Source organism: Anneissia japonica, unplaced genomic scaffold (genome assembly GCF_011630105.1).
Source record: "Anneissia japonica isolate Jap-2015-1 unplaced genomic scaffold, ASM1163010v1 scaffold1511_len2985839_cov193, whole genome shotgun sequence".
Lineage (NCBI taxonomy): Eukaryota > Metazoa > Echinodermata > Crinoidea > Comatulida > Comatulidae > Anneissia > Anneissia japonica.
In genome coordinates, this window is record NW_022685291.1 from 1,761,304 (window position 1) to 1,776,342 (window position 15,039).

General features: G+C 34.5%; 1 protein-coding gene across 2 annotated transcripts; it reads right to left on the minus strand.

Annotated features, from left to right (window-relative positions):
* Positions 1-2,876: 2,876 nt before the first annotated feature.
* LOC117110493 (AP-5 complex subunit mu-1-like) lies at positions 2,877-14,810 on the minus strand. 2 transcript variants are annotated; one of them, XM_033253221.1, is made up of 12 exons: positions 14,508-14,810; positions 11,656-11,782; positions 10,834-10,935; positions 10,235-10,305; positions 9,927-10,005; positions 8,786-8,923; positions 8,030-8,167; positions 7,479-7,602; positions 6,646-6,892; positions 5,683-5,899; positions 4,332-4,428; positions 2,877-3,847 (listed from the first exon to the last, which is right to left on the minus strand). In XM_033253221.1, the coding sequence occupies exons 1-12, from the start codon at positions 14,576-14,578 to the stop codon at positions 3,762-3,764; spliced, it is 1,497 nt and encodes a 498-aa protein (XP_033109112.1). In that variant the 5' UTR covers positions 14,579-14,810; the 3' UTR covers positions 2,877-3,761. The 2 variants fall into 2 exon arrangements, with proteins under 2 accessions (XP_033109112.1, XP_033109120.1); XM_033253229.1 differs by lacking the exon at positions 14,508-14,810 and adding an exon at positions 12,524-12,661 and having other exon boundaries at positions 10,235-10,300.
* Between the last annotated feature and the right edge of the window lie 229 nt (positions 14,811-15,039).

Genomic DNA, 15,039 nt, shown 5'->3' on the forward strand with positions numbered 1-15,039 from the left:
AATATAGTACAGTATTAAAACAGCCAGATGCGCAACCATGGGGCTTCCTCCAATGGATGGACTCCTCCGAAAATGTCACGGATTTAAATTTAAAAACTGGAAACATTGTGATGCAAATTGTTAAATATGAGATAGATATGTTAAATGTTGTCAATCAACGGTGAATTTGCTTTTATTATAGGTCATTTTTGTCATCTGGGAAATAAATCTAACAAATTTAAATTATATTCTCTACAAATTTCTTCTGTAATTAAATTAGCAACTTGTGTTTGAGAAGTGTCTTAAGTTTAAAGAATGAGTGAGGCTCAGGCATTCGTAATTTACACTGATGAATCTAACGACGTCCGAATCCTAATTAAACGTCTACTAAAAAGAGTAACCCGTACAAAGTGGCTTTGAGTTCCGTCTTCATTTCAGGTTGGTTCCAATCGATTGTTATTGTCAACAGCAAGAATTTTAAGTAGTTAAAAAAAAAAATAAAAAAAAATAGGCCAAGGCCTATGTGATAACATTTTTATCAAATAGGCCTAATGGGTGTTGCTGGTGAGTAAACTTACTGTAATGATTGCTACTAGCTTCAATCAGACCTTTTTATCGTTGGGCCCATAAGAACAATTTATCGTTTCATTTTCCCTAACAAATATTACGGTGACTCCTTGAGGTGGCTTGGCTTGGATACTGTTGGCACACCTACTGGTGAATGGTTGCGCCAGCGAGGGGGAGGGGAGGTCCCCAGTCTATTTTACAGATAATATTAGAATGCAGAATTGATTAAATTAGCCATTGAATTTCACTGTTTACTCTAATGTATAGTTCTTTTTTTTTTTTATTACAGTACTGTATGTTCAAAATATGTTATGTTATATGTAAATATGTAATAAACGTGTGAACAATAAACATTGCTTTTAATTTAATTGAAATAGAATGTTGATTGTGGTCTGACATCAATTTAATTCCATTTAGATTTGAAACACTAATAGGTCTACTGAACGTTTAATAAGAATTTGATTGCCAAACCATGAGAGGAAAATCAATTTGGCTATGATATAATAAATGTATTATAATTATTGATTAAAAAATGTAAATGTTAGCCGAGGCCGCCTACGATGTTTAATAGAACGAATAATTATGAAATCTCAGAGATTTATGAGGTAATTAACAACTAGGGAAATATTATTTCTAGAACAGGAATTAAAAGGCTTGTATTAATTTCTCTCTCAGCGCAATTGTTGCCAATTCAATACCGTACATCTTTTTTTCTCTTTACCACTTTCCATTATCTATATTTTCAGTTCCTAAATAGCCCTTTAGATAAGGTGCAGTTCCATTTTATTGTTGATATTGGTGTACTAATTGTTATAGGGAGTTTTCGCATGCGTACGAAAACGATAACGAATACGTACGTCATCAAATTTTTAGACAACCTTTCCCATACAGCAGGATATCTGTCACAACGTAGTCAATTTATGCCTTTTGCATGAATCAAACATCATATTCAGCTTGTACAAGATACTTTTGGTTTTTAAGCAATTTTTAGGCACCAATGACGATAATGATAATGACGCATTCATTATCGTTATTGTAAGGCTGCATGTTTGCAAGTTACAAATTGCTGTAGTTTTTATACTGCACGAGGCTGATGCATACCGTCGAATAATTTTACCTTGGAAAAGTTTTCAAATTTAAGATTATTCATCAGCAGCAATTTTAAGTTTTGAATGAAATTCAACTGTATCAAATGCATTGAATTTATCATCATTAAATTCAAAATCATCAAGTCATATTCAAGACACAAATATATATCCGACACTAACATGAGCTCCACCTAATTTTCAATCAATTGCCACCACCTTATGCTCAACATTATTATTCTATTCATCACCAGTTTGGTTGTTTTGTCGTCGTCTTTTAAATACCAGAATACTGAGTTTAAATCCTGTAAATAACATTAGTGTTTTTGTTGTCACACCTAATATGAGCTCAGTTACCAAAGGAAACTTAAGCACGGTTTCCATAAAAACGCTACGCTTTCACCGACTCCTTTGGCAACGCTGATTGGTCAGTTGAATCGGAGAATTTCCGATTGCATCGTGAACAGCTACGCAGTGCAAGGATTGCAGTGAAAACGCTGTAGTAATTGTGTAGCAATTGTATGGAATCCGAGCCTCAGTTAATACAGTCTCACATCCATCCTCTAAATGTTGGATAAAGTCAGGCATTCGCTATGTCGTACGACGGTCGTACAACGAATAAACAACTCCCCTCCCTGTCAGCGGTAGACAATGCTGATTGTGGGAGGTGGTAGTCTAATGGTTTATCATTAAAAACGATCAGTTGCGCATGGGTCGTGGAGGGGTCCAGAAGAAAAAAAAATGTTTTGATATATTATATTGATATATTATAAAACTGATTTTTTTTTTTAAAGACACAAAAAGAATATTTTTAAAAACTCAGGAACGGTTAACGACATACAGATTTTTGAATATTTAAAAACTGGGGAAAAGGGGCGTAACCACCATTTTTCCAATATTAAATATTAAAAAAAAGATTGTTATTCCTCCAGAACCTGACTTTAAGTGTTGAGTTAAAGGAAAGAAAAACATCTGTTATGAAGTAAAACTAAATTGTTTTTTTTGTTTTAATGTGTATCATTAGATATTATTATAAAATTATGTGATCACTCCCCCAAAATATACTCATGCCCCCTCCCCCCAGTTGCCCTCCAAAAAATCAGTCAAGTAGTTAAAATCACCTCAAATAAACTTATTTCGCAAGCTAGCCCACTCACCTAATCATCAAGCTTATCCACTTTACCTTTGCACCCTCTTCTGCACCCCCAAACCCCGATTTCAAGATGCATATACACGCCACAGGTATTAATAGGATCCTGATTATATCTTTATTAACAAATTTTATCAGACAGTACTGGTTACCTACAATTGAGTCAAAATTGATCACTTCATAACTTTATCTAAAAGTTGTCTTTAGTTTATTAAAACTCAATACACATAAAGATATTTGAAAGTATATATATAAAATTAAATATATCATTTTCAGGTATTTTTTCAGTGAAAAAAAATACACTGTATGCAAAAAATCTTGATCTTGCTTTCTGGCAAGCACAGATTTTGATAAACATATTCATAACACATTCACTGGTGGTAGCTATCTGCTATTGGCACAACGTCGTGTAAGCAAATGGAAAAATGAGACTTAATGGCTATTTGTTATACGAGGCTTGCCATCACAAAACAAGCACTAATAACCAAAAAAATGAAAATTGACTTTTGAATATATTCTTATTGTCATTTACTGGAATCGACTTACTATTGACAAAGTTATGAGTAAAAGTATTATGCCTCCCTGTACTAAAGTATAGGATACTACCACATTCTAATGCTAATTACTCGGTTTAACATTTAGCGACAATACGCTGATATTGGGATGGAATGCTTCATATGGGCAAACAGAATCAGACGATTCCAAAATTTTCTAGGTAAATTCCATACAGAAAAATGAACTAACAGTACTAATTATCTTTCTCTAAGATTCAAATAATGAATACTCCACCATTTGACAAACATGTTTTTCTGTTGGGTTTGTTCGTGCCTACCCACAGTTATATAAATGGAAAATGAATGACGCTTTCTTTGTTTTTCTTCCTTTTATGTTATATTTGATCAAGTAAACATTTGGACAGGGCGTTGACAGACTATGTGGAATACAAACATCCAGCACTATTTTGCATGCTTACTGCATTGCTATGGCAACTGAGATGGAGAGAATGCTGACTGGGCGTCACCATGGCAATTCCAAACCTTGTAATCTGATGAGACAAACTCCCTTACTGAAAAAGAAAATAGTTACATTAGGAAACATTGAAGCCTAAAATTGAGCAAAATGGTGGGAGAACCTGTTGATAGTACAGAATTAAAGAATTTATTGAAACTACAAACAGCACTTTTGTGGTAAATACACTTTGTTGCTAATTAACTAAATCCTTATTGTATACTTTATCCAAATTTTATACTTTATCCAAACCTACATTAAATTTTCAAGTGGTGGGTTTCCCATTGTTGAAGGTGTATTTCATAAAATAAATATATAAATAAATATATAACTACAGTGCACCCTCCAATTTCAGACCCCTCTAATTCCGAGCCCCCTCTAATTTAAGACCACTTTCCAAAGAACCAAACAAAAAATCATCAATCAATTGGAGACCGAACCCCAAAACCATCCTAATTTTCAGGTCCCAAAGGTGGTCTCAGATTGTAGAGTGAACTGTTTTATAATTATCAGCAGCTAGGCAGGTTATAACATCACCTCACCTGTTCTTAATTTGACCTTTGTTGAAGGGTGAACTTGAACTGACCGCTGATCAATGTCACAGCGACTGTGCGTGTAATCAAGTATCTTGAAAAATATCTGAAAAAAATGTAAAAAATAACAATTATTGTTAACAATGAATATTTAGCCCAATTATTTGCATAATAAAATTTGAATAATATTACATAATACTGAATAGTGCAATTATACTATGCAAATTAATTATTTCTATAATTGCACTATGCAATGTAGTCTATGTTAAAGTACACCGCATTCATATTATGTAAATCATTCATATTCATAACTATTCAAAACTTAAGAATTATAATGTATAAAAACTTGCTAATGTTGTTTGCTTTTATTTTTGTTTCAGTAATTAACTGAAATAGCATTTTGTAATTTGTTCACCATATATGGTCTAAATGGTTAATTATTCTCATTTAGGGACCACAGTGGAAATAAGTTGCTTTTTTGTACTTTTCTGTGGTTTTATTCTTGAATGTATTTTACTTATAATTACTTCAGAATGAATAAATAATTTTTTTTTAAATGGGTTTTTTTTCAACTCTGTAAAGGTAGCTATATCTTAAAGTTCTGTAGTTCACTTTCAGAACTTTCAGAATAATAGCTTTATATTTATGTTCACTTATATTTACATTTATATGTATCATTTTGTTTATGTTGTATGGAAAATAAATTGAACTTTGAACACTGTCCTGCTAGTCATACATATTCAAATTGTTATAATTATTTTTTACTTATTTCTATATTTTTTCTACTATGTCCATATAATTATGACAGCATTCGGCAGGTTTGTAAAATGATCTGACAGATGTGTGGGTCTGTTTCTGTACTTGTTTTTAACTTTCAGCAGGTTATTTCATGTTGTGGGCATAAAATATGTAAATGAGATGATATATATATGGAAGTCACTATAAAATAGAAGATGACTTACATTTATTACTTACACTGATTACTTACTCGCTGATTCTATTATGAATAAATATTAGCACAATAAACAAATAAAAACATAATAAATAAATAAATAAATCTTATCAGCTAGAATTGAAAACCGCTGACAGAGATTGATTGATTCAATGTCCAAAGTAAAGCTTGGTTTCCATGTAATCGCTACACACTATTGCTGACAGCTTTCGGTGATGCTGTTTGGTTGGTCAAATCCGGAAGCCTTATCCCAATTGTGTCGGAAACTGTTACACAGTTTAACGATTGCACTGAAAACGATTTTAAGGAAACCAGACTGGATGCTGATTGATCGGTCAAATCAGGGAGCCTTCCTGATTGCGTCAGGGACTGCTACGCTAGTATGATTGTAATAAAGATTTTGCATACCTGCGCATATGAATTCAAGCCCACACAGAATGGGTCATCATACATATTGGTTGCTTGACTGTCATCAATGTCACCAAATTTGATTGTAGCCTGCAGTGACACTTCTAATGAACGTGATGGGAACTTCTGTCCAATGTTCCAACCAATCCGCCGTTTATCGCCGCTTATTATGATACTTCCTACATTTTGCTGTGCATCAATATTTTGGATTATACCCCTATCAACAACAAAAAAAGTACCACCATTCATTATATCAACATCAAATAATACAATATGTCAACATGCCCTTTTCATCATCATTATTATCATCATTTTACGCCATAATCAGCCTACTGCAGCATGAAAGTGATTAGCATATTGCCTCCTAAAGTCCCAGGTATTGAAGCCTGAAGCTGACCATTTTTTGTGTCCTCAGGCAAAACATTTTTGCTATTGTATCTCTGCATTCAATAGTGTAGTGGGTACCTGGTAGATTGAAAAGCAAGCTGTAATATTATGGAACACTCCCTCAGTGATTTTAGTAGTATTCTATAGCTTTTTGAACCACTGAACAGAGGGGTTCACTGATAAACAATGGGGTTCACTGATAAATTTGACATAAGATAAACAAATTCCAAAATAGTGATACAATTAAGCCACTGTGATTCCATATTTTGAACTTCATTTGTCCATCTTCATTCAAGATGAACAAATAAAGTTAAAAATATTGAATCACTTTTTTGTTTCATATCTTATCAGAATTGTAATATAGGGATCATTTCATTTATTTATAACTGAACCAACATTAAATCATCCCACATTTAGAGTTTTGAATTTTATACATGTTTCTTTGCATTATGCAAGTTCCTTAATATTTAATTTTGATTGACATCATATTTGGACTAAAACAAATACCAGAAAAATGTGTATATTCATAAGATATATCCTCCTAAAGCGTTCGCTCTAGTTGATCAAAAGGCCTACCTGTTAAAAAATGGAAACTGAACCTCACAATATTCAAAGTTATTCTTGACTGCACTGTTGAGTTTCAGTTGTACAAGGATATTAACAGAATGCTGATCCCCTTTCATCTGGTAGGAGGCTTGTATTGGGAGCTCAGGGATGGATGATGATGTATAATGACATAGAGTAAACATCTCTGGGGGAGGGGTGAACCGTATCTTCCTCATAACAGGAGCAGTGCTTCCTCTCCTACCACTAATTTTTGCACCTGTAAAAAAAAAATATGAATGAAATTTAAACTTTTTTTTTAAGACTTGAAAATAAAGATTACTAATGCAGTGACAGAAAATCATGTTTTATTACAAATTATCTGTAATAAGGTTCTGTCTTGTCATTAAAAATGCTTAAAGGTTTTGGTGCATGATATTGATCTATGTCATACAGAGTCCGTCTGAAAGTAGCGCTGTTCAGTACGTATTTAAAGAGAGTAAAATATGTTGAATCCAATTGGTAAAAAAATTCCCAAATGAAGCTGCACTTGGTTGAAGCTCTGACAATTATATTTAAGATAATTTCAAGTGCGACCAGCCAGTTCTTCCCGGTTTATGTTACAGTAGTCTTGTGAGAGCAAATATCAGTAGTTTGAAAAAATGTCATTATTGGCTGAATTGTGCTAGGGTGTGCTACAGGCTTCCATGTCATTTATAGATATACATAAATATATACATACATACTTTATATACATCATTCTGTGTTCTTATATCGGAGCCCGGTTTCTCTTATATAACTAATTGTAATGTTTAAGATGAGCTGCATGATCTAGCCACCCCTTGGACAGTACCATTTCTACTTACCTTCAATAATCTGTGCATCTGCCTGTTGAACGCATGGACTAACAATGAGATGATCCAGTGGTGTTGCATCAGCAGGCACTGACAATGCCATGCTCACATCAGGAATCATACCATCGAGTTCTGCCTGTCAAAAAAAGCAAGATAACATTAGCAAGAGAAGGTGCCTGTCAGAAATTTCAAAACTACCAATACAAAAATTGGTCCACCTTAACTCCTATTGAAAAGATGTTCTTACACTCTTGGGAAGCAGCTTGACAAAGTTAGTAGAAACATGGTAAAAAATTTGTCTCTTCTCCATACTTTGCAACATCAACAAAAAGATATAAACATGTCACCAAAATTCAAACACTTTGAAATAGAGCCAATCGAACAGTCTGTCAAGTTTACCCTCACACTGCCTCCAGTAACCTTTCTAATACCATATAAATCATGACACAAGTTATCAATCAATCAATTTTCCAATACTACTGTAGTAGCATTTCTATGATACCACAAACTATAACATCAAAACAGAACTAGACTAATAACTAAATTTGTGTATATTATCTGACCTTGCAACTGACGGTGCCATAGACATCCCATACATCCTTTGTACTACTTGAGTCATATTGCACGGCACGTATTTGTTCTGATATGACAAACTGCAACTGCGGTTTCACCTTTGACAGGATTGGTTTCCATGCTGGTTGCTAAATAATAATAAAAATATAGGATTCTGATGGTGCTTTTTCGTCGGGAGAAATAATAATACAAACGATGTTTGCCCTACCCAAAGTAACAAGTGTTTTGGATTAAGAGTCATTTGTGACATTTTTTTCACACATATTTGGGATCGTACTGAGCATTCAGTATGATAACATGTCAGGTAGGGCAAACATTGTTCATATTAAAAGTATAGGGATTACTTAGGGATGCAAGGTGCAGAAAATCTATGAAGAAAATAAAACAGATACCGATGTTTGACCTTTGAATTAGGAATATTACATTTGGTTGTCAAGTTGAAAAATTTTGTTTTAAAGAACAAATTTCACTTGTCACACTTGTAAAAGCAATGGAAAGTATGTGGAAGTGTACTATGATGCATAATTCATTAGCAAACCTAGTGTATAACAGGAATGTACAGTTTAATCTTGAATACAAAATTTAGCATCAACATTTTTTGAATACACTTTTCACCAAGTTAATAATGGGCTAATGAATATGGCATTTCTGAAGTCCAATCTCAGTACGAAGAATACCAAGAAAATGTAATATGCTGTAATATCCTGTATGGTTCCCTCATGCAATTAAAGTTAACCAGCACTTACAAAGCCTTGACTTGGAACTTGGGGTGTCTGCTTACTGAGGAGTACTGCTCTAACTGTTGCTGGGTTTGTGTTTATGGGTGTGCCAAATGGAGCAGCCTGTGTAATGTATACAAACAAATCCTGGATCTGTGGTGAAAACTAAAACAATATATGTTATTAATATATGTGCTATAAAAACAATTTACTAATGAATCTATATAAATAAATTAAAACAATACAATCCAAAATCATTACTAGAAAATAAAATCAATAAACTAATAATCAGTTAAATATTACAAATATTTTGGATATTAAATCAGGAATTTTTAAATTATGGTAATATTATTCTTATGCATTTAGTCAGCTAGGCATATTCCATATGCTATATATCAATATATCTGTCTATCAGATTCAATAGACAATGAATAATTATACTATTGTGAATCTGATCATGGTGGAATAACTTGGTCTGATAATAAACAATTTATACAATATAAAGGCATGTTTGCATAGGATTAATTTTAAACTAGACAAAGGGTCACTTTACCTCTGCTAAATCATGCCGTTGTTTACCACTTTTGACACTTGGATTTAAATATGCAGTATGAGACTGTGACTAAAAAATATTTTCTATGCCAAAATTTAAAGCTTTTGGTGCACAAATTTAGCAATTAAATATTTGATTATGCACAATACTGTTGCTCAGCTGTTCTGCTCAGAAAAAACTCACTTGATTATAATTACCACAAGATCTGGTTAATTTACTGAGAAAAAAGTAACGCAGGCTATTATAGTGGACTAGCTTTGTCTTTTTTTGTTTGTTTTTTTTAAATTGAGCAAGTACATGGTTTGGCCAGGGATATGTAAAAAATAACCAAATATGGCTTTTATAAATTACGTATTTTGTAAAGTTAGTGGGAGTTAAGAATGGTTTCCATACAATCGCTACACTGTCATGCAGTGTTTTCAGTGCAATCATAAAGGCTTCCCAATTCGACCGACCAATCAGCATCACCAAAAATGCTAGCGCGATAGCGTGTAGCGATTGTATGGAAACCGAGCTAAACCCAATTGAAATATGTAATCCACTGTTAAATTCATAGTACAGTAACATTAATAAATAAAATACCAAGAAAAAAATACATTATTATAAAACACTTACTGTATCTACATCCCTTGGTACAGGTCCAAGATAATCTGCCATGTTGACGAGTAAAGAAAACCCTTGTGATAAACTTGGACTGCAAAAAGAAAATATTTATTCTGGCTTTTGTAGGCAAATGATAATATTTAATATATATTTTAGCCCAATTATAAGAATAACAAATACTGTACATTGACATTCTCAATAACCCATTCATTACAAGGATGAAGCATCACAGGTATAAACTATTTCTACAGAATACATATGCATCTCGGAAGTTGTTATGCATATACTTTTTTTAACTTAGTGTTGATCCTACAACTTACATGTCAATCAGTGGTGGACGTGCCTTACATCCCTGCTCTACTAATGGTAGGCAACAAAACAGCAAGCTGTTCTGATGAAGAGAAAAAAACAAAAGTAACTTTAAATAATAAACATATAAAAGTTAGCTCAATGATTAATATGGTTAATGCAATCTTCAGCCCTGTCCAGAATATAAAATTTGATTGGACATTCCCCATGTAAAGGGGGATAAACTTGACAAGAGAAATCTTTTATTTTAACCTCCTATTGCCATGTGTACTTGATTAACTCTTTTTGTATATACTTTTGGAATTTGGCAATAAAAGTGAAATGAAATGAAATAGTGTCATGATGATTTAATTCCTTCTCCAAAAAAGGTTTTCAAAGTAACACCTTGTAAAAGGTTCAGGTACAGGGCGGAGATATATACTCAATGGATTGACAGCTCTAGATTTTTTTTTTCTTTTTTGCAGATAGTACATCTTTAATAAAAATTAAATAATATTTTGTCATAGAAAAAATAAATGTAAAAAGTATATATAAATTAAATATTTCTTTTTACACAAAATATTTTGAATAACATGAAAATAGTTTAATAGATAGAAGAATAGATACAAACCTGTTCAAAGATAACAACAGGCCACAGGGCACCATCTTTGGTTTTCAATTCAAACACTGGCTTCTGGAATTCCTTGCTACAACTATCCCTGGATTCTACAAACTGTTGGATTAATGAATTAGCAATCAATAAAAATTCAACAAAATGAAAATAGTAGTAATAAAGACAACTAAACACAATAAAATTAAAACAATAGATAAAAAATATGATCAGGTGAAAGTTACATGTAAAAAGTTACTAGTAAAAAATATATAATGACAATACAGGAAATATTTTCCAGTGTCTTAATATTGGGAAATAAAACCTCACCTAAAATGAATTTACAGACTGTTGGCATCATCTTATATATATTATTCATGGTTGATATGACAATTGTATGGACTCGAGTAAATTTTCAATTTGAAGAATGTCAATATTATAGTAATGTTGGCTCATGGTAGCCAACGAGACAATCTAGGGTAACTGTAAGCAGTGACATGTGATGCAGGCCTCCAAACTCTCCACCCACTGCTCTCTCAACCTTCTTCTCAGAGAGACCTCTGGTCTCCAATATGGACCTAATCTGTCTCTCTATTGAGTCAACTAAACAGGTGCACAAGCACTAGTGCAATTTGTCTGTTCAGTCCCTCTCAGTGTCTAGTTCTGTAAATGTAAAAACACTGAATCCTATATTCTGGCCCCCAAAATATTTCTAATTACTTAATTTAACATTTCCATTAAATGTACCTTTCTTGTGCTACTTTACCTTGTTAAAAAATATGTATTTTTTTCTCAAAGTGAGGAGAAATTTAATGAAATGGAAATAAGAATTAATATTAGGACCTGTTGTTGTGGATGACGTAAACCAAGCTGATCTACCAGTGCCCTGTAGAACTCCTTGTCATCCGGAATTGGTACATGTTCTTCGGTATTAAAAATCACTGCTCTGCGTTCAACGGTACTAAACGTTCTAAGAATAAAAAAACGCATTAGTAAGGGTCACAGATAAACTAAGCAGCAGCACTTTTGCACAGTGAAACTGTAAATTAGGCCAAAATTATTTTCATTTTAAATAAAATAATTCTCAGCCGCCCATGAAAGAGACAATGTTCATGTTGATGTTCAGTCAAGAACCCACACAGTGCCTCTGGACCTATCGGTGGAGCCAGTGAAAGTAGATGAACCTGGAGAAAACATAATAATAATATTGGTCGACTTATACGACGCATTTTATAGAGACCTATGCACATAATAATATTACCACTGGTCATTGGATCAAGCACATATGGAACCCATATAATTAAGACTAATTAAAGTGAGCTTTCTGCTGTTCAGACACTTGGAAATAAAGTGTTTCAATATGGAAGCCTTTGCTGTTTAAAGCGTGTTCATGTTGGACTCCGAAATACTGCAATTTGGCGACGAGGATGGGATTGTCTACTCTTAAATATTTATGAAGAGTTTCATCGGAGTTTAAGAACATATTGAGAACACGATGACAGTGCTTATCGGCAACATAGGTGAATACAAAGAGGGATATGAAAAGTTTGAATTCAACCTGGAACGATGGGAGCAGTCTTCATGGCAAACGCTATTTCTAAAGTAAGGGATGTTCTTGCACATGTACCATAAAACTAAACGGAAGGGAAACTCCCCAAAGTTGGAAAGTCAGTCCCAAATAACTTAGGGCAAATATCATTTTGTTACCAACCTTCAGTTGATAGATAGGACTTTTTGAATTGCATCCTTGCTTCATATGTATATCCCATCCCTACTACTCTGTAAAAGAGGTGTGTCTTCATGTTGTTTTACCATCTATCACTTTAATTGTCAATAGAAGTCTGGAAGAGGGGAATTTTCCCGATACTCTGAAGATTTGTCATATCAGACCTCTAATTAAGAAGCCTTGCTTAGATCATGAAGAGTTCAAAAATTACAGACCAGTATCAAACTTGAAGTTCCTTGGAAAGACGATTGAACGCCTTGTTTCCAGACGCCTTGCTCATCATATTAATGCATACAACTTACTTGATCCTTTTCAGTCCGCATACCGGCCACACCACAGTGTTGAGACTGCACTGCTTCGTGTCTCTAATGATATTCTCCAAGAGATGGATAAAGGACGACTTACTGCACTCATTTTATTGGATCTTAGTGCTGCATTGGATACGGTTGATCACACTTTACTATTGGATCGCCTCAAGCATTATATAGGTCTAGAAGGAGACGCTCTAAGCTGGTACTCCTCCTACCTCTCTCGTCGTCCACAAAGAGTTTGTGTTGGGAACTCCATGTCTGACTTTTTCTGTCTTGACTATTCCGTTCCTCAAGGGTCAATTTTGGGACCTCAGTGGTTCACAATTTACATGCTACCAATTTGTGAAATTGTATCCAAGTTCAACTTGTCTTACCATATTTATGCTGATGATACACAGATCTATATTTCCTTCAAACCTTCCGAGGAAGTTGATGTAAATGTAAAATCTCTTAAAAATTGTATTTTGGAGTTGAAGACCTGGATGTCCGAAAACTTTCTAAAATTAAATGAGGACAAGACTGAATTCATCATCTTCGGTTCACCTCAACAAAGGAAGAAATGCCAAGACCTCCACTTCAACATTGGTGAATGTCAGATCGATCAGGTACCTCCAGTTGAGAATTTGGGTATTACACTTGATTCTTCAATGACTTTGAGCAGGCATATTTCCAAAATTACTAGCTCCTCAACATTTCACTTGCGCAATATAAGAAGGACTGGATTTACCTCTCAGCACAACTGATTCATGCAATGATTTGTTACTTCATATCTTGACTTTGGGAATTCTCTCTTTTTTGGTATTTCTAAGAGATCCATGCATTGCCTTCAACTGTTGCAGAATACATCTGCTAGGATCATTACAGGAACAAAGAAATTTGAGCACATCACTCCGATTTTACAAGAACTTCATTGGCTACCTGTTTCTTTCAAGATCTTGCTCATTACATTTAAGACTCTGAATGATGAAGGTCCTGGGTACATTCGTGAACTGCTTGTGTGGTACGTGCCATCACAAACTCTCCGCTCTGGTACTGACAAACTTCTGCTTGTTGAACCTAGGTCTACACATTCATGGGGTGATCGATCGTTTGCCGTTGCAGCTTCACGCCACTGGAATAAACTGCCAATAAATATTCGCTTGTGTCAGTCTACTGCTTTGTTCAAAAAAGCTCTCAAGACGCATCTGCTGTCGGCTGCTTTTTCCTAGTTCCCTGGTTCGCTTTGCTTGCTTGCTTAATTGTTTTAGTTAGATACTCCCATTACTTGAGCACCTGTGAGTAATCAATAGGCGGGCCCCTGTGCCTTAAATTGCCTGTAAACGGTCGTGCGGTGATGGTGTGGTGTTTCTTTTCTTGTAGCTTTAGGTTCATGGTAATTTTTGGTTTCTTCCTGTAGCGCCTTGTTGAGCACTATTGCAGTGGATTTGTGCGTTTATAAATCTTATTATTACTATTATTATTATTATTATTATTATTATTACTGTATATGCTAAATAACACCTCTGTGCTGTGATCCCGATCGTCAACACTAGTTGGGCCCGATCCGCTGGAAATGGGCCCAATCGTCTGTCTCCCAAAATGACAGGCTGCTTAAACAGTCCGGCCTTACTAGGCCAAGGCCTAGCTAGATTGTAGCCTAGCTAGGCCCACGGTATTACCTTGAGAAAACAACTTTATCTGATGATGTGATTCCGGGTAACGGTACGACCCACACTGCACGAATGCTCATATCTAATTACAATCACTTGTACAAAAGTGAAGATATTAACAATGGAAAAACTCTGTCCACCTTCCTGACTGATTTAGCTAGTCCTAGGCTTAGTTTAGCCTAGGGCTAGGCCCAAGCATGCACATTGTTAAGCTGGCTCAGCAGAGAGAAGAGCAACAGCGAGAACTGGCCCTTAGTAGACATCAGATACCAGTCACGCATGAAATGTCATAAGTCTAGACCAGGGTTGCCAGATAGTCGACAGGCTTCACGGCCAAACACACGCCATCTCACGGCCAAATTCGGCCAAACTTTTTTTCGATATCGGCCAAACTTTTTTTCGATATCGGCCAAAATTCGGCCAGATTTTAATCCGATTAGAAGACAACAGTGTTGCCTAACAATATTTGAAATATTACAAAAATTATACGAAAATCAGCGCTCATTCGTTTGAAATTGAAGAAATTCAAATGATATACACA

Bases quoted from the DNA above. Each gene is read 5' to 3' on its own strand.
- LOC117110493 (XM_033253221.1), bottom strand. From the start codon at position 14,578: ATGAGCATTCGTGCAGTGTGGGTCGTACCGTTACCCGGAATCACATCA. The intron at 10,306-10,833 runs GTTTGTATCTAT...TCTCTTCATCAG, and splicing joins CTGTTGTTATCTTTGAACAG to AACAGCTTGCTGTTTTGTTG. The intron at 4,429-5,682 runs GTATGCAAAATC...CATTTTTTTCAG, and splicing joins GCTTGAATTCATATGCGCAG to ATATTTTTCAAGATACTTGA.